Below are 26,661 nucleotides of genomic sequence, written 5' to 3'. Positions count from 1 at the left end.
TCTGTGCAGTGATTTAAACAGTTTCACCACTAGATGTCATCATCTTGTTTATTTTACAAGTGTGATGGTTCTGTTTTACACAAGTTTTTTTTTTTAATACTAGAATAGTAAGTAAATCTTCAACTTTGCATAATTTTAGATATTTTTGGAAGGTTTAGAAAGCATTTGGATTTCTATTGCGTTGATATATATTTTTCCCTGCAATCTGTTCATATGTCATTGGTGTTGAATAGTGGGATTATTCCATACCAATGACATGGTATTTTTTTTAACTTAAAAAAAATACTTTTTTAAGTTAATACTTCCACATATTTTCTGGTTAACTGAGTTGAATTAGTTTTCTGATGTTGCAGAACAATATTAAATTTAACTGCAAGAAAACTGATGCAATAAGTATCAGTAACTGAGAGATGAAATTGTTTTACTTCCAGTTTAGTGATTGTAACAGAAATTCATGGTAAAACAATTGAGTGAATTTTATGATGTGTAGTGAATTATGGGTGAATACAAAATGAAGTAATAGTGTTACTATTTTCTACTTTTTAAAAAAGAATGTATGCTTTAACCTAACTAGCTGCTGTTTTTTTCCTCACTTGTATGTTCTTTTGTAGACTGAGTTTAGAAATAAAACTTCACAAACATGGCGTGAAAGTTAAAACGCACAAAAAAGACATTGTGTAAAACCAATAAACTGTAGATTATGAATGCATTTCAATCGAGACTATTGTTAAACTTTCACCCATTCTCTCATTTCTATGTGCACCTGCAGATCCTTCACACAAACGTTTTCATTATTCATGGAATATTCTGTGGTTTTAGTATTTGGCAAACTCCTGATCCAAATATTTATGTTACACCCCCACCAAGTGCGCTTCACATAGTGGCATGTAGACTGTTGGATAACTGTTGTTGGCTGTAGGAGGACCTCCTCCAAAGAAATACAGAAATGAACAGTAGCAGAGTTTTGATGGTTGTAACTGCAGACAAAGTGAAAACGATGACGGGTTGAAAAACAGATTAACCTTTATGATTTTCCAGTGATTTATATAAGACAGCTGGGTTTTTAGCCTTGATTTAAAAGAGCTCAGTGTTTTAGCACTTGTCGGTTTTCTGTAGATTTCTTCCAGATTAGAGGAGCATAAAAACTGGATGCTGCTTCTCTATGTTTGGTTCTGATTTTAGAGATGCAGAGCAAACAAGAACCAGAAGACCTGAGTAGTCCATAAGGTTGATACAATGACAACAGGGGTTTAATGTATTTTGGTGCAAAGCCACTCAGTGATTTATAAAGTAATGTTTTTCAAAATCCATTCTCTGAGCCTTAGGAAGCCAGTGACTTTAGAACTGAGGTGATGTGCTTTATCTTCCTGGTTTTGGTGATAACGTGAGCAGCAGCATTCTGGATTAGCTGCCGTTGTCTGATTGCGTTTTAGGCCCACCTGTGGAGTAATCAAGTCTTGAGTTTCTCAATATCTTGTTAGGACATTACTCCTTTATTGCTTCCCCTGCTGGTCACACTGGAAAATGTCTTGTGGTGATAGAAGGCTGGCTTTGTAATTGTTTTTATGTGCCTCTGAAGGTCCAGACCTCAATCCATCACTACATCGGACAGCAAGTGAAGAGCATCTCGCGAGATGGTCATTATAAAAGCTCATTAACAAAAATCATTCAGTTTATGCTCACACTTCTGATTCTAATATCATGATTCCCTCAGCGTTATTTTGCAGTAAAGATAAAAATACATTTGTATGTATTTTAAGCGCTACCAAAAACTCACAGTGTTAGGTTGTTGTTTTATCTGATCTTCAGACTGCTGAGATCGCTGCACTTGTAGTTATTTGGTTCTAATTGAAACTAACTAATTGAAACCGAATCATGAAACTGACTTGGTCATGACTCTGACCACTCTGAGTCATGAAGACAGACTGTTACCATCAGGTCAAAGATACAGGGTTCCACGGTTTATTAAAATTAAAGTGAGAAATGCTTCTATCAGTCAACTCTGAAATCAAACATTGAACATTAACTAATGTGGGATGCCATCATCCACTCCTCATGCAATGTAAACTTTTGATCCTGTCTGTTTGCAAATGTCTGTCAACGAAAGTGCTGTGATGTAGCACACATTTCAGAATGGTCCTGACAATAAAAAATAAAAATTACTTGGTATCATGTAATTAGTCTTTGATTGAATAACTGTCGAATCTGCCTTTTCTCTGTAAAAAAAAAAATCAGGTTTATTTTGCCAAAGAGCCAATCTGCTGACACAGAGAGAGTGAAAGAGAGGGAGGAGGGAGAGCAGCAGAGTAAACAAATGTTGAAGGAGAGAGAAGGACTCTCACTGGCTTCTGATCAGATCAGCTGATAAGGTAAGAGATATCTCGCTCTATAGCTGGCAGATTTTATAATAATCTTATATTTTCCTTTTAGAAAAACAATCAAACCTGCTTTTGTCTTCTACTCTCACTCATGAATTCATGTTAACTGTAAAACTTTATCCTTTCAGCAGAACGTGTGGTGGTGATAATTTATTAGAAATATATGATGTTATGTTGTATCTCTGATCTATGAATTTCTTCACATATTGAAAACTTCACATGTACCTGCGTCTTCTGGGTTAGAGCTTAAAATAAAACATCAAAGTACATAATCTTGTATAATTTATCATATGTTGCACATTGTATTACATATCTTTTGATTAAAATCATTTAGAATATTATCTAATTATAGGTTTTGACATTTTCTATCACCACAGCCACAACTTACATCATTTTTTTTTGTTGGTATGCATCATAAAATTTAACTTATATCTGAGGATATGCTGATAGTTTCAATTAATCTCTACTGAAATGAAAAGAAAATGCAAAAACATTCTGTTGAGTCTGTCATCAAAAAGAATCTAAATCCAAGCAATGACAGTTGGAGTACAATGAGGGGATATAAACCAAGTAGGACAAATCTGATATGGTGCACCTTTGGGAGTAAAAACCCCTTTTAACCCGGGACAGCAGCATGTCACAGCTTAGGATCAAGCACCCTAAATGAGGTCAATAATCGTTCAATTTTCACTCGTGAACCAAGTTTTCTCTCATGATTTGCGATTATATGCAGCTGGAACGTTTATTTATTAAACATCTTTTTTTTAATGTTTTATCCAGTCTCTCTTAGCCCAGCCCAGTTGAGGAAGGCTCTCCCCGACCAGAGTCGGACTGTTTTGCAAATGCAAATGGTGTTTAATATTTTCGAATTGACTTACAATGAAACGAGGTCATGCAATATATATATATATATATATATATATATATATATATATATATATATATATATATATATATATATATATATATATATTATATTAAAATAGGATTTCTGTTATGTATCATATGAGGATATGTTAAGCATTTTGTCTAACTACTTCCAAAATGAAACAATGAGATATGAAGTATTAGCATTTTTCCAACTATTTATTCATTTGCAAATGGCAGCCAACCTCTGCCTCTGTTCAATAAAGTGGATAGGGTGGACAATGGATCCTTTCTCACTGTGCTATTCTGCTGCTCGTCTCTGTCCAGCACAATCCTTACAACCCCCATCAACACCCGCCCACACATTCTCCCCACAACCCCTTTGGCCCCCCAAACGCATCGTAAAGCTGTGAAAATGTGTTTTTTTGTGTGTGTGTGTGTGCTTACACTGCTTTTATTTGGGTCTTTGTGATTAGACTTGATTGAAATAGTCTTTTTGAAGGCTTGATTGTTTTCAGTGTCTGTCAAATGACCAAGAAGGGATTCTGCCTGTTGTTGTTGTTCTGGCTGAAGATGATCTTTTATGAAGTTTACACCATGTGAGCTACAGCTCCCAATAAGTTAGTATTCTTGTTGATTCTAACACCTCTCAATCATCAAAAATGACACGGACTGGATTATGGAAAGTTTGACTTTTGCTGGACACAGGCATTTGCAAAAACAAAACAAAACAAAACAAAACAAAAAAATATAAGAATCGTTCAATCATCATGGAAGTGTGTTTAGTCTTTGAGCAGGGATAAACTATTGAAATGACGTTCACTTGTGAGGTAACAGATGGAAAAATATAGAGAGGAGATAAGTTAGCGTTAAATATTGATGAATAATCATGCAAAAACATTCGAGCTTGTAGGTTAAAAACATCCCTCCTTGACAATCACTGATTGACTCAGATAATTTGTTACTATATCAACATCACAAACCATTAGTTACACTTAAAAATAAACCTATAAATACAATTAGGTAATTTGAGTTTCACTCCCGCAAGACCTTTTCCTAATTTATTGATGATCAGCATCGACTACTCTTGCATAAACTCACGCCCAGGTTGTGACTGATTAAAATTGCCAGAATTCATAAAGGTTACAACCAGCGGAGCAAGGTTGAACAAGGGACAAAGACAAACAAGCAAGAGCAGAGAAAAGGGGATTGTTTTGATTAAAAGACAATTATCTGTGTGCATCGACTTCCCAGTGTTGTGCGGTGTCAGGCTCGAGCTGAGCTGTTCTGTCCCAGAAGCCCTCTGGGGACAAAGGCTACTGTTTCAGGAGGAGGGACAGCGTTTGTTAGCTGGTCCTGGATTTTCATGTCATTGTCGCAGCACCATGCAAGTCTGTAGACGGTGCTAATACCATGTAGGCTAATGTGTTTATTAATAGCATCACAACACAGCTTAGTTATTACTAGAAGGTAATGATTTGCACATCTTTTAAATTGGATTAACTAAAAATGTTAATTATTATATTATAAAGGCAATTATTACAAATATTTTTTCTGAAAAAAAGAAATCTGAATAAATTTGGTTAAGCGCTTAACAGAGCTTAAAAAGGCACAAGATATAAATCTTGCATGCGATTCAGATTTGTCTTTGGATGACCATATCTTCAGTTTGTCCTGCTCAGTGTGAGGATTAGCTTCAGGCAGAAAATAGAGTCATGTTTAAAAGCTGCTTCAGAGTGACACCAGTTGACTGTGTGAGCCATCTAATGGGAATGCAGGAGTGCTAAGTGCCTTTGTAGAGTCAGTAATAGAGAAGCTGTTCATACGCAACTCTTCATACGTCAGCTAGTACTGTCTGTGCAAAATAAAATGATTTTCATGAACAGTCAGCCTGTTCTTTAATTAGCCTTTTAGCATGTTTAAATGGACATTGTTAAAGTATCTTTTTTATTTAATGAAGATCACCAAACTTTAAAAAATTATTCCAAAATCTAGGCATTACGCAGGAAGCTTGTTCTTGTTCACACCCCATTCTATAAAACCCTAAAAGTGTCCATTCTCATGTCTTCGTCCAGTATGAACCTACATGTATCCCCATTCATCTCCCCATCAACTGACCAGCTGCCTCTAGAGTACATGCACAGCAGTGCCATGGTCCATTACATTAAATGGTGCCTTTAACTCATTGGGTGGGTCTTTTGAAGTTTGCCGAGACAGGACAATTTTAAAAGACTTCAACGTGGGACTTGTTTTTTTTTTTTTTTTTTTTTTTTTTTGCTGAAGTGTTGGCTTTCCTGCATTAACCTGGTTTTTTTAAAAAAAACAAACTCTTGTGGCCAAGGCTCGGGCGTTCTGGTGTTTCCAGTGTAAGTTGTTTAAAAGATAATAATAAAGAGATTTTGTTTGTTTGTTTGGAAAAGTTACTTCTGATATGTTTCCCTATGCAAAAAGAAAAACATTCCCACAGTATGATGCCCCAACCACTCAGTTTGATGATAGGGTTGGCTCGTGTGCAGTGTTAGTTTTCCCATAGCGTTTTGCATGTCGACCATAAAATTCAATTTTAGTTTCATCTGACTGTATTTCCCATGTTTGCTTGCCCTCTCTGTCAGCTTAAGTAGATGGCCATGTATTGGTGAATATGCAGCTAAAGGTTCTTGATCTTGATTTTTTGTCAAAAAGCAGCTTAAAACTTTGCAACTTTAGGTTGTTTGTTCACTGATTCCCTCACAAACATCTGAGATTTTCACAGACACAAAATTACTCTAATTTACTAATAAGGTGAGCTATGAAAGCAGTTGTTATAGATTTGATTTTGCGGTATCTGAGTAAAAGGGGTTGTGGTGCCATATTTCAAAATTCTTTATAGATAAAATACCTGTGGGAATCCATAATGGCACAACATCAATGTGTGATTTTTTTGTATTTTATTTTTTTGAAGACTTTTGAAACTATGCTTCATTTTTCTTCCACTCCATGTAAATGGATTACTCTGTTTTTCACATTAAACCCCAACGAACCGTTTGTTGTTGTCATGTGAAAAAGTACTCAAAGGTTCAAGTGATATAACTTTCATTGACATTTTAGAATTTGCAGGTATGATCAGTTTGTGGATTTTCAGAATACCTCTGTCGTGGTTTGGTTACTTGTAATATTTGACTTGTATTAAAGAGTTACCATGAAAGTTATACAGTTTTTTTTTTAAATAATCCCTCAAAGATAATTGTTTAGATTCTTGCACACAAAAATGGTGTGAATAACTTTGTATCTTCAGCTACCTTCAGGCTAGTGCACATTGCTTTTTAACTTTTTGCTGTTCATTAAAAGGTAATGACTGAAGCCTTGCAGATAAGAAAACATCTAACAAACCACAGAGTTATTTTTGCTGGGATAAAACATGCACATATTTTACTTTGTTTTGTTTGTTTTTCTTGAGCTTCTGAAAGATAACACCGGGAGGGTTGTTATTTTAAAGGCAAAAATGATGATTCTGCTTGACTTTAAAGGACATTTGAAAAAATATGAAGAATTTTTCACTCCTTTGCCTTGTATTGCTCTTAAATTCCCTTATTTTCCCTTCATGACTTCCTCGATGGTTTGTAGAATAAAACACTATGCTGTCTATCGATCCTAAATGACCAAAAGTTATCAGTTTCATCCAGCTCAGACCAACCGGACAAGTGGAGTCGAAACGCCTTGAAATTCAAAGCCTCACCCATGTTGGGGAAAGTTGGAACAGTGTAGCCCTTTGTGGTCCCCCATGTATTTATGAATGGTTGAGCCTTTGGGCGAAGCTTCAGAACAATGCTGCTACACTGAAGGGCTGATTTTCATAAGAGAGGGGGGCTGATGTCGGTGCTGGTGGTGGGGAGGGCAGTTTATTCTCCACTATTGGGGCTTGGTACTGCGAGTGGCGAGAGGTTCTGCTGGTGTGACTGCTTGCATGCGAGTGTCTGAGGAAAGATTGCTAACATTTGGACTTTGGCCACAGTCACCTACACAGGTGAGGAGCAGCAGCTCTTTTAACTGACTTGCATTCAGATGTTATATTTTCCTGCAAGAAGGAAGCAAGACGAGACAAGCGCACTGCGTGTATTGTGCAAGCCTGTTTTCCTTTCCAATTTGTACTCCTTTGTTTATAAGATCAAACACCAACATTCATGATGGGAGTCTGCTCTTGTTTGCGTGAGCCCTCAGAACTGATGAGCTAGAGCTCAAAGTGAATGAGTCACAGGTTAGATGGCATTGGATAATGAGTAAGTGTGCATGACTCTCTGTTCCTTCGTAAAGGCCTGGATGAGCGAACGTGCTTGTGGTGATGCGCAAGTGTAGTGTTCACACATGAGAGGGGGTGTTTGATGTTAGTCGGAGCTGCTAAAAGCCCAGCCAATTATTAGAGGACAGGATGTGGTGCTGGTGTTGTTAGCGCCCCGGAGATCTTTTATTGGTCGAATGGATCTAATCAAATGCTAGGTAGAAAAGTTTGGCTTGGCATTTCTTGTCACTCTAGCAAAATTAAGCATTACATTATCCACAGTAGATTGTGATGTTAAGTTTAAAAATATATTTGCTCTTTACCAGAGCCAATACTGACCCTCTTTGACCAGTGTAAATTTGAGTGCAAGCATTTAAATGTTCAACCAACCCAGACGTGTGACGATGTAAAATGACCTCTCCCTGTTTGTAACAATTAGTTAAGTAGAAGGCCTTGGAAGGGGCTGCGTTTTATTTGTATATGGCAGCGAACAGGTGACAGCTCTGTTTCTCACCTCCTTTAGTTCAGAGCGGAAGGGAGGGCACTCTTATGAGAGTGGAGGCCTGTGGCTCACCATCTGCTCACCGGGATGGGGATTGCCAGACCTGCTTTGTTTGCCAGGTGGAAAAGAATACAAATAAATGCTGCTTGTGCTCCTGGTTTTGTTGTTTTGTTGGGGATCTGCCAACTAAAGCTCTCCTTGTTGATATGTGTTCCTGGAAAAAGACTCACAATTAAACTGATGGTGAGAGAGAAACATTTCAAGGTGGATTTTAAAATTTAAACTACCTTACAAGCTGAATAGAAAACGGGGTGAAAAGTGGTGGAACCCGCTGAAGATTTACAGGAGGAAGTGTCTGAAAATGTAAAAATGGTTAAATACCTAATACATTATCAAAACAAATTTAATACATTTATTTTTTTATCCCATAAAAGTCTAATCTTTCCTTTCTTTTGACAGTCTGTGTGACTGGACGCTGGCATATCTTCTTTTTAATGTTTATACCGTGTGTCTTTTAGTGTGTGTGTGTGTGCTCATCGCAGCTCAGCGCTCCATGTGTGGGAGGGGGAACGGCCATGTTTTAAGACCATCTGCTCCTCTCAGTATTTTGGTGGGAGCCTTAGCTTGTGGTGGATCAACGCGCGTCACAGGCAAGCAGCAAAGCGCAAGCTGTGAGCGAGCCTGTTCCGGAAAAAAAAAAAAAAAAAAATTCCTCCAGTTTGTTCCCCTGCACAATGGGCAGTGTTCTGCAGACAAGGTTCCCATTCTTTCCCCTCCCTCCCTTCATCCAAGGAGCTGAGCCGCTGCTCTTGTGCACGGACTGCAGACGATATCAACAATGAAAAGGTTCTCCTTGGCACGACCAGTTGTTTTCGTATGAGCAGCTTCAGTTGCATAGATGAATCATCAAAGGTGTCACGACCTGATTTATCTGGGCTGATTGCTTGGGTAGAACAAATATCCCAAAGGAATGATTTTGAACAAGCAATAACACCGAAGTTTGATGAGAGAAGGATCTCTTTCACGGCGCCATATAAATATTAGATAAAACTCTTTGTTTAAATTTATACCTACACCTTTATTTGTGAGAGAACCGAACTGATAATGCCTATGAAGTTTGATCTGATGGACAATGGCTTCATTCCCAGCAGGACAATAGTGCATGCTTAATTTACAACCAGTGCAGAGGGAGTGTGGAGGAAGGTCTCATATCAATGTGCGCTACACCAAAGACTGAGCCAGCTTGCCTTATGCTGCATGCATGTGTAGGGGGTTATGGCATGCTGCATATTCATTAGTCCACGTCTCAATGTAACATTCTTCACTTCAGCTCCTCTCCAGACTGTTTGCAGAAGGATTCCCTTGAGCTCATTCGATGCCATCATTCAGCCTGTGGTCTGAAGGCTTTTCAGCTCAAGTGACGCACTCCAGTTGCAACAAAGGCGTTGGAGAACCTTGCTCACTGGAGACACAATTTAGCCTTGTTGCATTAGTATGTAAACTAGGTGGACCTCTCAGTGGATCCGTGCTTGTGTACCCCACCTCCACACATTCCTCACCAGGGCAGATATCAGATCTACATGAGCCTGGAAAGACATAAAATCTTATTAAAATCTGCCCACAAACAGAAGCCGATATAAACACTTTCTTGGCTCTAATTATAGAGTGTGTTCAGATGCAGTTGAAAAAAATAAAGTTAAAGATCAAAGTGTTTCAAAGTAATGTAAATTTGCAATTTACATAATCATATTTTTCACAAGTTCCTCCTACACTTCATATGTTGCTCTAATGACGCCTTATTCAAAGTGATATTGAGTCATCGCTGCTTCTCTCTTCATGGTAAAGCAGGAATAGCGTTGATGTTTTTTTTTCACAGTAAAATTACTGTTTAACCTCTTAGTCACAAGCTGCATCTGCAATAATAAAGCCTGTGAGGATAAAATATAATTAGAAGATTAAAATCTTGGACAGGGAGCCTATTAGATCAGATCACTGTTTCTAAGAAGCAGAATATTATGGACCTTTTTAAAAAAGATATATCAAAAGTTTTAACTTCAAACTTATTTTTAAGTGCTTCTCTGGCTTCTTGAATGTTTAGGGATCATTTGATTCCACTTATGAAACTGGATCAGTTTCTAAATAAAGACCAGCCATGTAGTCCTAGCGGATCAGAACAGTTCTTTGTGTAATTTTAATAGATTGTGTCTCTCTATTTATTACAGTGCTGAGAAAAATTGCTTGCCTCTTACAGCATTTCTGTGTTTTGTGTCTCACTCAAAGGTTTCAGATCATTAATCATCCAAAGGCAACTTACCTAATTACAAATTTCAGTTTTCAAATTTCATTTATTCAGGGAGAGAAGTTAAGCAAACCGAAAACACTGAATTGACCACAGTGTTTTGTATTTTATAAGCTAAACCTGGTTACTGCCAGACCTATTGAACAGCTAAGGAAATGCAAGCTTCACTTGCCTTAGTTAAGGTTGGTGTTGCCTAATTTAAAGACAACGTTCATGATTCAGCAATAAAAAACAGAATGAATAAAACTCTAAAAATTTAGAATGAAATTTTTAGAATGAAAAAACAGTGGATAGCTGTTTTTTCCCCTTTATGAATAAACTGCATTTTGTATTTACTCTGGTTGCCTGATTTTTTTATTTATTTGAAACATTTAAGTGTGACACAAAAGCAAAAACTGTAGAAATCTGAGGGATAAAATATTTCTTGAGTCTTAATGAGAATTTTATTTTTATTCTGCCTTGTATTTGCATGTTTATTAAACAGTGTGTATTATTATTCTTTATGCTTTCATGTAACCAAAAGCCCTTGTCAAAGGCGCTGCATTTGTTAATACTTACCAGCTGTCCCCCTACAAATCAACTATTAAGATGAAGAATGAAGTTTAAGTCGCACCAGCCTCTGACTCAGACATCAAGGCATGGAGACATCGTAGGGAAACCATAAAACGGAGGGAAGGAATGCTGAGTGGGCCACTGACATCTCTATGACGGAGGACATACTTAAATCTGCCTACTTCCAGTCAGGCTCCATGTAGGCTCCTCATTCTTCTTGTGTCCAAGAAACACTGATATATTACCACTTTTTCTGTGTTCTTACACGCAGAGTCTGACATCTGGAAACCGGAGTGAGACCACCAGCTCGGGGAGAACAAAAACAACGTGAAGAAAAAAAAAAAGAAGCCTTCAGGACCACGAGGCAGCAGGAGCCTGGTGCTGAGGCTGGTATGAGGCAAGTGTTTTCTGTGTGGGCCCTGTAAGCGTGCACACGTATGCAGGGTGCTCTGTGCCAGCCGTTTGTCTGCCCCATCAATGAGGCCGTTGTTGAGGTTGTTGGTGGTGTCACTGGCCATGCCTGGCTGCTCTGCCCTGTTTTCTCCTGCTGTTGCTGCTGCACAACCTCCTTCTCTCCAGATCATTCCCATGAAGCTCCCGGCCTTTTGTTGAGAGTGCAGATTTTTCCGGACTCTTGCCCCGGGCCTGAATGTCTCATAAAGCACCTCTTTGTCTGTGTCACCTTTAGAACACAATCAATTTTGTGAGATTTCATTTAACATCTACTTCATGCTAATACTGCTTCATATTTCTAAGTGTTGGAATAGTCAACAGCTAGAAAGGTCATCGTGTTAGCCTTAAGTGTGAGGATGCTCTGCTCAGAAATGGATTCTACTGCCCCCATGTGGCCAAAATGAACAAGCGGCAGGTTTTAAAGGTCAAACTAGCATGAAACTGGTACTTCTTAGCAGTCAGACAAGCTTCATAACATGTTGAAATATCATCAGTTATGTGGCTATTTTTCTGGAGGTTTGGCTGCATGATGAGCAGCATGACGCATCCCTGGCCATGTCAAACAAACAGAAACGTTCCCTGCTGTCCATCAGCAAAGTTAATATTGGTCATGGATTCTCCGGGGGATGATGGGATGTGTTAATCACGAAGCTCTGAAGCACCATCCACTCCCAATCTCGCCATCTGCACACACCGGCTGCTGCAGCACAAAGCCAAAGTCCTCTGCTTGTTCTTTCACGTTTATTAATTTTTCATCCTTTTGTTGGTGTACATTTGGTTTTTTTGTTCCATTTTAAAACTGTTATAGATTTAGGTTTAATATTAGAAATGGAAACCCGTGAAACTGACAGTAGGAATTCAGAAACTCCCCTTTTATGAATCATAAGATTTGTAAGAAAGATTTGAAGAAATCCACAGGATTTCAACTTCTTCTGGACACATCAGAGGTCAAGTGTTAGCTGTCAAGAAAAACAAGCGAAAACAACGTTTGGTCAAGCATTTAATGAAGGGATTTTTCAGCAAAAAAAATACTCCCTTTCCATCTATTAAAATAACATAAAAATATTTATTTTTGATCTCAGTTTTATATAACAAGTACCAACATACTGATTTTCAAGCAGCTGTGTAACAGGAACTCAGTTTGTCGTGATTTTTCATGAAATCTAAAACATTCTTGTGAAAATGACATAATTGCTTTAAAAAATTGATTTAACTAGACGATCACCTGAAGCTGGAAGTTCAATTGATTCTCATTACTTTCCATCAGATTGTCTAGACTCTAGTGCAAACAGCAAACTTGTAAGAGACTATAGTTAAATATCTTGGCGGCAGCTGCGCTGGTAATGACTTGCATAGAAATAAATCTTTCACACAAACAGCTCTACACAGCATTCTTTACTGAACATGTTGATAGTTTTTGCTGCTTTGTGGCCAGGTCTTTAAGGATATCAATTTGGAAACCCCACTGGTTTCTGGACTTGAAACTGTAGTGTGGCTAAGTTGAACTTGGTGTCATTCCCAAATTCAGATCTGGAATCCAGTATTATTTTATGTTAGTCCAGAAATCAGTGGGTTTCCTATTACTTACTTGCCTGCACAGTCAGAGAGTTGCCTTACATTGCTGCTGGCCAATCTGATTTGTAGATTTCTACTTGGCAGTCATGGCAAATGATGGTTTGCTATTTGGACTGCATTCGGCCACCTGTAGTTTTACAAATAAAACACTTACACTGCTTAGACCTAAAATCCACAACATATAAACAGTTGAAGACTACACAAAATTGATCAAAGATTCTTCAAAAACATACTTTTGATTTGTGAAACATTAAATTTGTGAAAACATTTCACTGTGATGCCAAATTTAGAGCAGCTGATCTCCAGATCGGTGACTTATGTTTTCAGAATTTTTGCCTTTTTTACCTACTTATGTTTCCCAGAGCCTGTGTCCTTTTGCTGGAGTTATATTAGGGCACTGGGTCTGTGCAAAAGACATAAAATGCCCACAGTATGCTTTACTGTTGGTTTTTGTTTGGAAACATTGAAGTTCTTCTAAGTTTTTAACGTGTTATTTTCACTTTGGTGGAAATTACAGCTTCTCAAAGACTCAGCAATTGATCAAATGTGATGTAAATCAACACTGGACAAAGTTACAATAAATATTTGATAGGCATTTTCAATTTGCTTTGCTTTTTTTGTTGCCATTTTGTCAGTATTGACTTTCTAATGTATCCAGTGAGACTTGCTTACACCCACGTTGTCATCAGTGTGTAGTGTTATAAGTCTCTCCCTCGCTCCTGATTTAATTCTAGCACAGCACAAATAGCATCAGTAATCTACTGATGACATGATGTGTGGTGACTGGTGTTTGGCTTCATGTCAGAACTCAACCAACAGTGAGGGTCATTCATCGTGAGGTCTTACGTATGGCCACCATAATGATAGACTCCACTGAGGGGGCGCGAGCAGGTGCCCACTGACGCTGCGTTTGTAGGTCTTACTACTGCTCTGTGTCAGAGTGAGTGTGATGTAATCGCCAGATCATGGTGACGGGACTCGTAATGCTTCTTTTTTTTTGTTTCTTTCTTGTAGAGAACAGGGCTGTCAAGCTGTCTGGGTGTGAGTAAACACCCTCTAGTGGAGCTGTCGATAAGCTGCAGTGACTCATTCTGTTGTGAACCATCAGCATTTCAAGGTAAAACCTCCCTCACTCTGCTAGTTACAAATCGGTGTCCCAACCCAAGGCACAAGAATGACTCCCAAAATATATGTTTTAAATTTTTATTTCCTCTCACAATTGAAGTTATGACCATGGCAGTCTGTCAGTGCAAGTTTTTTATTAATTTTAATTTTAATGAGTGGATTCAGAGTAAAGTAAGATTAATAAAAGTACCACTGAAGTAAGTTAAGCAGTCCTTTCATAAGGAGTAATCTGATGCTTAATAAAACTTAGAAAAATATATTAATACCATTTTACAAAATCTTAAAGATTTTCTCTAGAAATGTCATTGTTCCCTTCCTATACAGCGACATGCCAGCCACTCTGTGAAATAATAATGAATTCTTTGTTTTTGTGTGGAATGTTGATACATGATGGTCTGATGAGAAGAAACAGATTTAGAATATTTTATCTGCTTTTCTCTGGCAACTAAAGTGGATTCCCAAAGTAAGTGCATAAATACAAGGTTTTTTGTGATGTGCAAATGGGACATCAACATTAAGACATTAAATTCTTTTCATGAATTGTAACCACTCTTGCTATGACTTTAGCTGAAGGATGTGAATGAGCAAATGTCAACACTGGGGTCAATAGTTGAGTTGACTTGAGTTGACTCAACAACTTTCTTGTTATAATGAACATTTCAGACAAAAAATTGGTATCGGCCAAAATCGGAATCGTCAGGTTAAGCTTAAAAGATCGGTAATCTCTGATTGGCCAGAAAACTGCAATCGGTGCACCCCTAGAATAAAGCATAAAATTGTATTTGTTTAAATAATGTAAAAAAAAATGTTTTTTTTGTCATGTGGACATTTCAGTTGTTAAATTATTATAAAATGACTTTTTCTCAAGTGTTTAGAAAAAGATGTTTCAAACATCAGCTGCCTTTAGAGCAGGCAAATTGGAGCATCATCATCATTTTGGTTATAGTCACACAAATGTTTTTGCCTCTACATCTCCATGTGCCAAAGTGTCAAAAGAGCAGAGGGATTCTTCACTGAAAGTACCCAAAACATGTTTGTTAAGAGTGCTTCACTCAGTTTGACAGAAAGTGTTTTAGATACTTCACCACACTTTAGTCAAGGGTTGGCAAAATTTGATCAAAACATGTTTTCCACATATTTAAGATAAAGGTTTTAGTTTATTCCAGTAATAAAAACAAATAGACCAAACTGGTAAGTTGAAATCTTTTAATGTGTGTAAAATAGTCATTAGTTTATTTGATCAAATCCAAGCATACACATTATATAGACTTTTCCCCCTCCTGCTGTGCTGTAACTGAATGTGTGTTTGTTTCTTTTAGAAGTCTATGGTCCAGTGCTAAGCCAAGACAATGTGGTGTTTGGAGCTGCTTATACCTCTGCTGTTAATTATCAGTGGTAATACATTTCTGTGTTTTCATAATCAATCAAATCATGTGATTTTTCTTCTACTTTGAAATAATAAACATCAACTCTGACTCTGTTTCCCTCTACTTGTACAGATGCCAACTGTCAGTGGAATATTTGGTTACCTCGGGACATCTCAGCCATGACAAACTCCTGTGTGGTCATCCCATGCAGTTTCATGTACCCATCTGGAATCAGGCCCGCCCGGGGTGTTCATGGTATTTGGTACTTTGGCCAGCCCTATCCGCAACTGTTCCCCCCTGTGGTCTTTAAATCACTCACAGACGTTGTGCACGAGAGCTACAAGGGCCGCACCAAGCTTTTGGGTGACCTCAACCAGAGAAACTGCACACTGCTTATTGGCAATGTTGGCACAGAGCACTCAGGAAGATACTACTTCCGTGCGGACGTTGGTGGAGCCAATAAATATTCCTACCCAGACTATGCTGAGCTCAAAGTTTTAGGTGAGCCAACAACGAAGCAAATATTCTCATTGGTAACCCAGAAAAACTTCAACTGACAATGATTATGTTCTGTTCTGCAGATCAGCCCAACATTGACATACCAGAGGAGATCGTTAGCGACGAGAGCCTGGAGCTGACGTGCTACGCTCCTGATAACTGCCCAGACATGACCCCAGAGATCCAGTGGATGTACACCGACTACCTGCCTGATCCGGAGTTCAGCGCTGACTACACGGAGGAGAGCAATACAGCAGTAATCTCTAACACCCTCACCTTCACACCCAGACCCATGCACAATGGCCAGTTGCTGGGTTGCAGGGTCTACTTCCCCAACACCACACTGGTTTATGAGAGGCTCATCTCATTAGATGTCAAGTGTAAGTGCATTGAAACCTTTTGGAGTGATGCGTGGGCCTCCTGTTTGGATGTGGCATCTGAAAACATGAGTGCCAAGAAACAAAGACCAAATTTTTTCGTTACCTTTTAGATTCTCCACGATCAGTGTGGGTGAATGTATCCTCTGAAGTGATGGAGGGCAGCTCTGTGACACTGCACTGTGAAGTGGACAGCAACCCTTCTCCCCGTGTCGCCTGGCTGTTCGGAGACCAGGAGGTGCTATGGGACACGGCATCCAACATCTCTCTCTCCCTGGATGATGTGACGCCTGAAAATGAGGGGATTTACACCTGCGTTGGAGACAATGGTTATGGCATTATGAACACATCACTGTACCTCGCTGTGAAATGTAAGTCTGGGAAATGAGCTCCAGAGCACAATTGTTCTTTTCCCCTTCAATGTCTGCAAGGGATGTTTTCTAAAACACAGAAAAAAAACAGTTTTTGGATGCTTGAAGTGAGGTTGGTGCAAAAGTTATAAGAAGTTAGTATCTTACTGCATGTTCTGTTTTTCATATGTGTTTCAAAAAGTCAGACTACTGGTGATGCACCACTGCTTACCTCCATTTACCCTTTATGTTTTTGTGGAAATAGCTGGCCAACACACTGGTGATAATAATTTCAAGGTATTTAAATACCATTTACATAAAAGGAAGTTATGCTTTTGAGATTGTTTTAAAATGCTCTAGTCTGAGGTCCTTGTTTAATTACCATTACCTTTTGCCTCTAGGACCAAATAATTTGTACTAAGTAAATGTCTGAGGAGAGTTATTTAATACAAATGAGATATTATGATCTTACCGTCTTTGAACAGAGCCGCCCTTAATACAATTCTGAACTATTCCTTTAAAATACAGTCTTTTAAACTATTCTTTTAGTTACAAATTTTAAATTTCATTTTATTTCTGGGAATCAACTCACTTCCCTACATTAGTAGTTTTAAAACTGAAAGTGAACTTTAGAACTTCAGCAAAGCTTTTGAGTAATTAGATCTTCTTTTCAAACAGATAAAGTGCATTTAGACAAGAGGATTTATGGATGTACTAAATACTTTTTGTGACTTGAGATTATCTGTTCTACTGAAATGTCTGAGATGTTTTGTTGGCATAGCCTTGATTTTCAGCTTTTCACTGTCTTATCAACCGCCTCATAACATGATAATAAACTATCGTCAGATTTAAATACATATTGTTACTGTCAGAACATTCTTGACAATCAGAATTTTTTTTTCAAAATCTGAGTAGCAAACATAAGAAGAAACTCAAATTCTGTTTTGTTTTTTTTTTGGTTTTTTTTTGACAGACCCTCCTCGTGAGCCTGTTGTGAACGACTCCATGACAGTAGTTCAGGGCTCCTCGCTGGCCCTGCACTGTAACACCATGGGGAGCCCGGCCCCGACCCTGACCTGGCTGAAGGACGGGGAGCTGGCAGGCTCCATAACTGCTGGCGAGCTCTCAGTGCTGGAGATCATGGATATCACGCCGCAGCAAACAGGACAGTATCGCTGCCTGGCAGAGAATGAACATGGACGGGCCAGCGCTTCCCTCAATATCACTGTGGAATGTGAGTGCCTCAATGTCCTGGATTATTCTCATTGGCAAATTTATGGTAGTGTATTTATTTATAGAAATAGAATATTGTAATGGCGATTGTAGAAACTTTTAATTGTCTATATCGTTTCATCTAGCCTACAGTGATTAGATGGTGACTTTATTGACAACTCGTTTGATAGTGTTTAAATATTTCACAGGCATGTTCTGTTTATCAACTCCTAAATCTGTTTGTCCTTTTTTTAACAGATGCCCCTGTGTTTCTGGAGGAGTCAAAGTGCACAGTGGTGAGGGAGGGCGTCCAGTGTGTTTGTGTGGCTGTGGGAAACCCCGAACCCACGATTGAGTTTTACCTCCCTGACCTCAACATCACCATCAACGAAACCGACGGTCGGTTCAACTTCTATACTCACACGGACGGTCACACATCCACTGCGATGATCAAACTACGGGAGAAAGGTGAGCGGGCCGACAACAACGGGCCGGCCGTGAACGTCCACTGCAGCATGTACAACATCTATGGGAGGGAGAGCGTGCTTTTGGAGCTCCAACAAGAAAGTGAGTTCAAAGAGTTCACCTTTGCTTCGACTGTTCCAGCACAGTTTCAAGAGTTTGATTTTAATGTGAAACATGAAATATGATTTTTTTTTTAACAGCAAAACCAAATGGTTAACGTGTTTTAAGCAACTAAAACTAAAACTGGTTAATTTGAACAGGGAGGAGTGGAAAAATTAATTTGTACATTTTAGCAAAAACAATGTCAGTGTGCTGCCTTCCACTTATATAAGGGATGGATTTCTAGTATAGTTCCATCTTGTATAGAGCCTGAGATTATGTGTTCGAACAAATGATAGATGTCCAACTTTTTCTAGGGGACATGACCTTTTTTCATTAGCCCTTCAGACCCCCTTTTGACAAAGTTCCTGTTTGTCTAAGGTCGACTGTGGAGTACAAGGTTCTTATAACAACAGGCACACCTTGGGACATGCTGAAGGAGATATGCTCTTAGGATTACAGATGGTTTTTGAGTGATAACTGAAACCAGATGTTGCAGGCGTGCGTATTTTCTAGAATTTATAATTACGGATGGTATGCATAATTCTTTGGAGATTCCTTCTACAACTTGACTCTCAGATTCTCCCCAAAATAAATTTTCCCTGGAGCACTCTCACATTGGTACAAAGCTGATGAAACTACATTATTAATTAATTTCACAATTAATTAATAAGAGTACTCTAATTACATTAGAGTAGTAATGGCCAGCTACTCTACAGTTGGCCATTTCTTTAACACTTCCCTTTTTGGAGTCTTTGTACAATCACCCAGGCTAGTACCTCATTTGTCTGGTATATTGTTTGTTGCATGACATGAGCACAGCACATACATTGCAATGCACAATCCAACCTAGTGAAAGTTTCAAGATGGCTTTAATGATTCTAAAAATCTGGCCTAGTTATTCAGATCTAAGCGCCGGATTTGCATCGATTTCTTGGATCACTTAAAAAGTCTGCTGATGTTGGCCCTTCATTCCAACAAGCTCAGAGACTGTAATTAATCACACACACTCTGTTCTGCTCCAGTAAATTAAATCTGTATTGATCTACAAGAAAAATAAATCCCAAATAAAGCACTATTTCTCTTGCTTCAGTAACATAACACCTGCTGTTTTTAGGATGTGATACATCCCAATATACCCAAATCTATTGTATTCCAGTAATATTCCTCCTGGGATTTTTCTGAAACATGCCTACACAGACTCATTCATACCTAAGGATCATTTACAGAGACCAGTTGACCAAGTAATGTTTTTGGACTGCGAGAGGGAGCCGCAGAATCTGCAGAGAAGATAAAGAGAATATGCAAACTACATGCAGAGAGCACCCAGGCTACGATTTGAACCCTGGACTTTCTGTCTGCACAGCAACAGTGCTACTAACTGTGCAGTCTGGTTTCAAGTCATGGGTATGTTAAAGGAAGGTAGAACATGACAATCACCGACTCCGATAAAACATCGAGACTGGACCAATGAATCAAAAGAAAGAATGTCAAAGACTGTGGACATTTTTAAAATGAAAATTACATGAGAATGAGTCAAAAATGAAGAAAATAGAAGGATCTATGCTGAAACAGTGATGACCACAAGGGTCTACAATAAGACAGGAGGAAAACAGATTGGAGACATTGTTCCTGATATGAGGTTTTATTATTATTAGGGCTGAGCTTGTCGGCGCTTTATATTTAGTTTAAAACTGGATTAAACCTCATTTAAACTCGGATAACATTGGAACTCTTTATCTTTCAATAAAGAAGTGATTTAGGCAAGCCTTCCATCACTTCCAGAAGTACTCCAGCAATAAAAGACCGTAAATGACCAGTATCTTTTTGAGAAGGTTTTCAACATGTTGATTGTAAATACATAAAGACATTTCCAGATTCAATGTTTAGGAAGTCCATAACTATTAATGAGGCTATGTCTAAAAGAGAAGTAGGAGCAAATCATTGCAGCATATTTGCATTACTATTTTCACACTGAAAAGCAAAGAATTAAATTACCTTTTTGACTGACTAATCAGGCTACATTTGCTTAGGAAAAGCTTTTATGAGAAATATAGTTTGTACAATATTTGTCCATTTACTGTAGCGTGTCTAGATTATGATTGCTGATTGAACTCCCTTTCCACAGTCGAGCCAAAATGTATTCATACCCGATCGCAGATTTAGCATTCAACAAACTTATTGGCTGAATACAAAAGAAATTGTCGTATTCAAATTAGCCCATGGGGTATGAATAATTTTGGGCTTAACACTACTTGTGTAATATTTGTGCAAATGTTGCTGTCAGTTTACAGTCCATCACCTTTGTGTTTTTAGAAAAGTACATGATGGCAGTTATAGTTGGCACCATTGGAGGAGTCGCAGTCATTGCCTTCATTATTGCCGCAGTCAGATATGTGGGCCAGAATAACAAGAAGTGAGTATAAACAACAAACTAATGGAGAAGACAATGTTAGACGGACGTTTTTGTTTTGCTTACTAAGAATTGTGTGAGATCCTTGGAAACACTTGAGCCTAGTCATCCATTCTAAAACACATGTATGCAGATTGTATTTGAGTGAATGTGGGATCGATGTGGACGTGAGAATCTTCTGTCTAAAAGCGATTTCAGTTCATTTGCTACAACAAAACTGAGATGAAATCTTTGCAAATTCACACTGGCTGCCTTGTGGAGGTAGTAGTAAGCAAGCTGGACTAACCTTATATTTTGCAGGCATGATTCTCTGCTCTGACATTGCTTCCGTATCCTTGACCTGCTGTGCTAAATACAACCCAGGTAGCCCTCTTAACCAAGGTGCTTTAATTTAGTCCCAAAGCCTCATTCGACCCTCAAATTCGCAGGCTTTCTTCAGTAGAACAGCGATCTCAGCGACTAAACCCATCAAATAACCACGTCACTCACAGCCAGAGACGGCCTCCAGCATAACCTTAAACAGCTTGTTTTAAAATGGATGCCCAGGCTTGGCGTGTCGCCCAGCTTTACTGGCAGTTGAGACCGAGTCTGATTATGTGACTCCGTCCCCCAGAGAGAATGGCAACCCTAGGCAGGACGTGGTCCTGGAGAACCCAGCTTTGTACTACAGCGCAGTCAAGAAGGACAAACAAAATCTGAGGAAGAAAGTGGTGAGACATAACGATGTCAATAATTCAGATTATAAATACGGAGGGGTTGAACGACCATTCTCAGAATGTTTGGGGTTAACATTTTGTGTAATGAAAATAGTACTGAGACCCCATTTTGAGCTCTGAAAAGAGGTCATGAAGTAATCTCTCCCACTAGCAGTCTAATAACTCCAACAATGACCTTTCGAAACACTGTTTTTCTCCTGCTTTCATCGCTTCTCTGCGTTTTCTGTCTGTTTTTTCTCTCCCCTAACTCTTGCACAGCTTAAGACAGAGCTGTTGGGCTCAAAGTTTAACTCCATTCTAGAGGAGACTACGGTAAGGTTCCCAAACGAATCCCTATTAAGACACAAGCCATAGAGACAGATGCATCCCCCTTGCATATCAGCTTCTCTCTTCTGTTCACTTTAATTTGTTTCCGAAAATGCCTTCTGCATGGCTTCCTCATTTGTAACACAAACCGCAAGATTAACACCAAACATCGTCAGTCCTATTGTCATTATGTCAACCAGTAACTCCTAACTGATTTCTGTTCATGCCTTGGATCTTGATAGTTGGTGGTGGTGAATGCTCCTTCTGTCTGCAGGGAGAAGACGGGGATTACCAACCTGTGGGCTCTGTGGCAGGACTGGAGAGGCAAGAGCTGAATTACGCTTCTCTGGAGTTTATTGGCGCCAGGCCCAGGGAGGGGGCATCCGGGAGGGGAGATGACGGCAGCAACTACACAGAAATCAAAGCCAAATGAATCGCGATCCTTCCCTGATCCCTCGGCTACGCGAGACGCAGTGGCAGCCACGAGTCACATACATCCTCAACAAAAACTTTTATTAACTCCTTCACTGGATTTCGCCCTGATTATGGTGACTCACTGTTTCATTTTTTTTCCCTGATGTATAATTTATAATGTACAACTCCCTGACAGTGGCCCTTTCTTTATGCAATATCCTTTTTATACGCCACTCAAAACTGCCAGTTTTCCAGAATGGAGCCGGACTCACAGGACGAAATCACACATTATTTTAATTGCAAGATTCGATTGTCGCACATTGTTTCTACATCATTTCATTTTTTTTTTTTTTTATTCTTGTAGTTATCAGTGTCTCATCTGTCTCATTATTTGATCTGTCTGACCACTGTCACTGCGTCTGCTGCCGGTCGAAGCATCAGGGCAAGGAGTTACTGTGTTTTTCTTCAGTTTTCTGAACAGAGATTAAATCCTCTCTTTTCTGGTTCTGGTTCATTACATCTTAAGCACATCAATGTATCGAGGCACAACAGAGTTATACAGCTTGGCATTTTGCCTCATCATTACTGTATTTGATATGTTGTGGAACTCAGTAGACAGAAAACAGAAAGGTGTCACTTACGTTTGACAGCAATTTTAAAGATTAAGTGACATGCCACCCACTTACAAAAACTGCCACAATTCATTTCAAGCATTTTACCTTAATTTATATCAATTTTCGCTTATTGTGGCAAGTGCAAAACGTCTATTTTCTTCAAAAAATTTTTTTTTCTCACACATTCTAGAAAATACAAACCTAAAGCACAACATATAAATGTGTGTGGGGCCAAAGTGTTATCTCCTCTAGACAATGTGTGTGTTTGTATGCGTGTGTGTTGAAATTGTGCCGAAAGATCAGATGTCTGTGACCTGTGGGGTATGTGTTAACTTCCCACAGAAATGGATTCCTCTTTCCCACAGGACTGCATCAAACTTATGAATGAAAAAAGTAACGCCAACTCGTCAACTGGTTGTGCTGCTCAAATAAATTTGATGAACCTGTGATGTGATATTAAAGCACACTAATAATCTAACTTGATAATGATGTCTTATAATAAATAAAAATTGATGTATATTTATGAAGAAGATGATGGCAGTGTGTTTACAACATATTTTGCATTAGTGTTTCGCCAGTTTGACACATTTAAAAGCAGTCTTGCTACACATTTCGAGAGCCAGTCTGGATAAACACTGTCTTAATATAGGCTTCAAAATATTAAGCAATATTGAACTTAACTAGTCAAATCAGAAAATCCAGAAGAAAACTGCCTGCTTAATTTCACTGATTTCAAATTAAAATCAACTAGCTTAAAAAATTTATTAAAACCTCAGTTTTATTAAACTCCCCTAATGTAGAATAAATGTAGGGTTGCGATAGTTGCTAGGCACTCTTCTCATTGGATACTGTGACTTTGAAAATCAGCCAGAGTAAATGCCAGGATTGAATGCTGTGGGCTTGCATGAACAGTGAGAGTTTCTTGTATGCACACAAATTTGCCGTAGCAATATATCACGTAGAAATGTGGTGGCATTCATCCAGCTGGGTTGGTGTGTACCTGCATGGCTTCGTTATCTCAAGCTGTCTTGTCATGTCAAGGCTATATCCTAACCACACTCACCAGGCAGGCAGGATTCCTATCATATTATCGAAATACTCTGCAATGTCAGTTTTCTGCTTCAGGTTCCCCCACTGCTCTGGCTTTAACTAAAAGAATCTCACCGACCACCTTTAGGAAACAATCCTGTTTTCCTTCTCCATAAATACCACTCCAGAATATAACCTACTCTACACAGAAGCTGGTTTATTCTGAGCTCCTTAAATGACACACCTCCAAATTACACCTACATCTGGCCATGCTGCATAGGTTCTGATAGACAACACATGTTTTGGATTCTCTTGGCATGATTTTTTTTCTCTCATGCAGTACAGACAGCATTTAACAGCTGCTACGTGATTCCAAATGAAGCCTTACTAGTTGTAAATTTCCAAAGGAAGCTGACTCTTTACTTTCTCTGTAACACCTCAAAGTAATGGATGGACAATTATTAAATAGTACTATGGTTTTATCCAAAGTATCACAAAAATATAGAGTGAAGAATCATTATGCAAGATTCCTGTTTGAAATATTCTGACCTATTTGGATGTTTGTCAAAGAAATAATCACACACAAAAAAAGTAATTGCTAATACATGGTCTGATATCAAGAGAGAGCAGAATCTGCGTGGTAAGAATGGCACAACTATTAGAACATGTTTTTAAAGTTGTGTTTATTACAGCATGCAAACATTGTCAGCTTTGACCTATTCTAATTAACTCTGCCTTTTATTAAGACAGTGTTCTTGTTATTTTAATGGAGGGTTCCAGATATGCTGGCTTGCAGTCTTACAATGCCTCTTATTTTTGTATTTTTTTTTTCACTCAAGTATTAAATACACCTAATTCTTTGTCATGGTGTGTTGTACAGTTAAATTGTCCAATACTTTGCGGTCATTATTATTATTGTCATTACATATTTTTTTTTCTACAGTTCTGATATTCTGACACAATAATTCAAATCAGTAGCTGCAAACTCTCTGCAAATTATCAGAGAGATTGCAAAGGTATGACAGTTTTATTATTATATGGTTTGCTCTGTTTTATTTTAAGCAATTCAAAATTCATCTGTCTTCTGTTCCAAATAAGTACAAATAAAAGACAAAAAAAAAAATACAAAAAAAAACAACAGTGGATTATTCTTAGAAAACAATATCTTGTCTGGTGTGCTGCTTTTAAACACAACAAAATTATGGTCATTTTTGGTTTTAAGGTTTTTTTTTGTTGTTTAGATGAATGAAACATAGAAAATACCTTTTCTGTGCTTTTACATGAGTCATCTCTCAGTGGGGGCAGTAGTGGCCTGGGTGCTAGAGCCGGTTGGTCAGAGACCAGGGTTCAAATCCTTCCATTACCAGGGATAATCGGAGGACTGGGATGTGGGTCGGGTGTGTCAGGAAGGGCATCCGGTGTGAAATGTTTGCCACTGCAGTACCGTGGCAATCCTGTGGATAAAGGGGCCAAAATGACAATAACATGATTCATATGTCAAACCTCAGAAAGTAAAATTAAAACCAAGAAGAAATTAAAACCAATCACTAGCAACATACAACTGAAGCTTCAAATCCTGTAATGATTCTAATTCAATACAAATGTTGTTCTTGTGGCAACCATTTCTGAAAGCCTATGATTATTACTAATCAATATCAAGAAAATATAATTAGTTATAGTGTGATAAAAGTTTGATTGTATTATTCAGTCTCTGTCTTTGCAGTTTTTGCTCTCTTGAGTTGTGTGCCATCATGGTGAGAGAAAGCCAAATTGGTGTGTCTCAATTCTGACCCACATTTAGTTTTATTAGCTTTGATAACATCAAAAAATATCCTAACAGTTGGATAAGTTTCTGAACTGGAGAAAACCCACGCCTTTCAGTGAAAGAAAGCAGCAAAAGAAGAAGTTGATGTCAGTGAACAGTTTACGCTTGCTTCAATTCCAAATCAATTTTCGGGCACACATTGTGGATTTACACAATCACTCTTGAGTGGTCGGTTATCCTATCACATATTTTACGGTTTTGGACCGTTGGAGATAGCTGCAGAAAAATGCTTATGCATGTAAAGTTTACACAGAAACACACAAAACGTTTTTTTAATAAGATGGCTTTTGTGAATAAATGTAAAACTATAACAAACAGTCACACAGTCCTTATCATACAATTCAAATATCCTTAAGTTCCTGACAAGATACTGATTTGCTGTTAAAATGGGGAAATATGTTGATGAAGAGAAAAAGGTTTGGCTTGAATTCTTTGTTGTTTAACACACTTCCTTTATTTAAATATCAGGTGGCAAAAGAGATCATTTACAACACTTAAAATAACAGAAGATTGATATTTTCAACCCTATCATAGACAGAAAATACATGTTTTACTTGATAAAAGGCCATTAAAGTCAAAGTAAATAAGATGTGTTGCGTTAGTGTCGACACTGACTTCCCTTTTCTGAAGAAAGCAAGCCGGAACAACAATTTAGCATCAACAAACTTCCTGGAGACCTTAAAATAACAGGTGGTAAAAAAATCCCAGCTTAAACAGATACGGGTCAGTGCAGTGAAGCCAGGCTGTGGACAAGGCAGCGCAGGTAAACAACATTCAATTTGATGGGAATAATGTTACAATATTTTAAACTATTTCAGAGAGACTTACTCTTTATAAAACTACAAAGTTTTATAAGAGTCATTCAGACCTAACGCTGGATTTGCTTTTATTCTGACGCTGCAGTAAACTGTATCCTGTGGAGAAACCATTTTTAATATTTCGACATGTTTCTTCTTGCCTGGGCAATCAT

The 26,661-nt window shown here is 38.4% G+C and overlaps 1 protein-coding gene and 1 long non-coding RNA gene across 2 annotated transcripts; both read left to right on the top strand.

Annotated features, from left to right (window-relative positions):
• The first annotated feature begins 6,857 nt into the window (after nucleotides 1-6,857).
• On the top strand, nucleotides 6,858-11,179 carry LOC148154988 (uncharacterized). Its single transcript, XR_015765579.1, has 2 exons — nucleotides 6,858-7,248; nucleotides 11,125-11,179. It is a non-coding gene; the product is annotated as an uncharacterized LOC148154988 (long non-coding RNA).
• A 2,420-nt stretch (nucleotides 11,180-13,599) lies between these two features.
• mag (myelin associated glycoprotein) lies at nucleotides 13,600-25,028 on the top strand. The gene is made up of 10 exons (XM_014986835.2): nucleotides 13,600-13,998; nucleotides 15,326-15,401; nucleotides 15,506-15,874; nucleotides 15,955-16,251; nucleotides 16,362-16,619; nucleotides 17,572-17,832; nucleotides 18,069-18,377; nucleotides 20,691-20,790; nucleotides 21,401-21,497; nucleotides 22,084-25,028. The coding sequence occupies exons 2-10, from the start codon at nucleotides 15,356-15,358 to the stop codon at nucleotides 22,240-22,242; spliced, it is 1,896 nt and encodes a 631-aa protein (XP_014842321.2). The 5' UTR covers nucleotides 13,600-13,998; nucleotides 15,326-15,355; the 3' UTR covers nucleotides 22,243-25,028.
• Nucleotides 25,029-26,661: the final 1,633 nt, after the last annotated feature.

Source organism: Poecilia mexicana, unplaced genomic scaffold, assembly GCF_051168715.1.
Source record: "Poecilia mexicana isolate PSO_F unplaced genomic scaffold, ASM5116871v1 scaffold_16, whole genome shotgun sequence".
Lineage (NCBI taxonomy): Eukaryota > Metazoa > Chordata > Actinopteri > Cyprinodontiformes > Poeciliidae > Poecilia > Poecilia mexicana.
The sequence above is the reverse complement of the archived record's forward strand: the minus strand, read 5'-3'. Positions and strand labels throughout refer to the sequence as shown.

Coding starts and splice junctions, on each gene's coding strand:
- mag (XM_014986835.2), top strand. CDS start 15,356: ATGTGGTGTTTGGAGCTGCTTATACCTCTGCTGTTAATTATCAGTG. Junction 20,791..21,400: donor GTGGGCCAGAATAACAAGAA/GTGAGTATAAAC, acceptor TCCGTCCCCCAG/AGAGAATGGCAACCCTAGGC. Junction 21,498..22,083: donor AAAATCTGAGGAAGAAAGTG/GTGAGACATAAC, acceptor TTCTGTCTGCAG/GGAGAAGACGGGGATTACCA.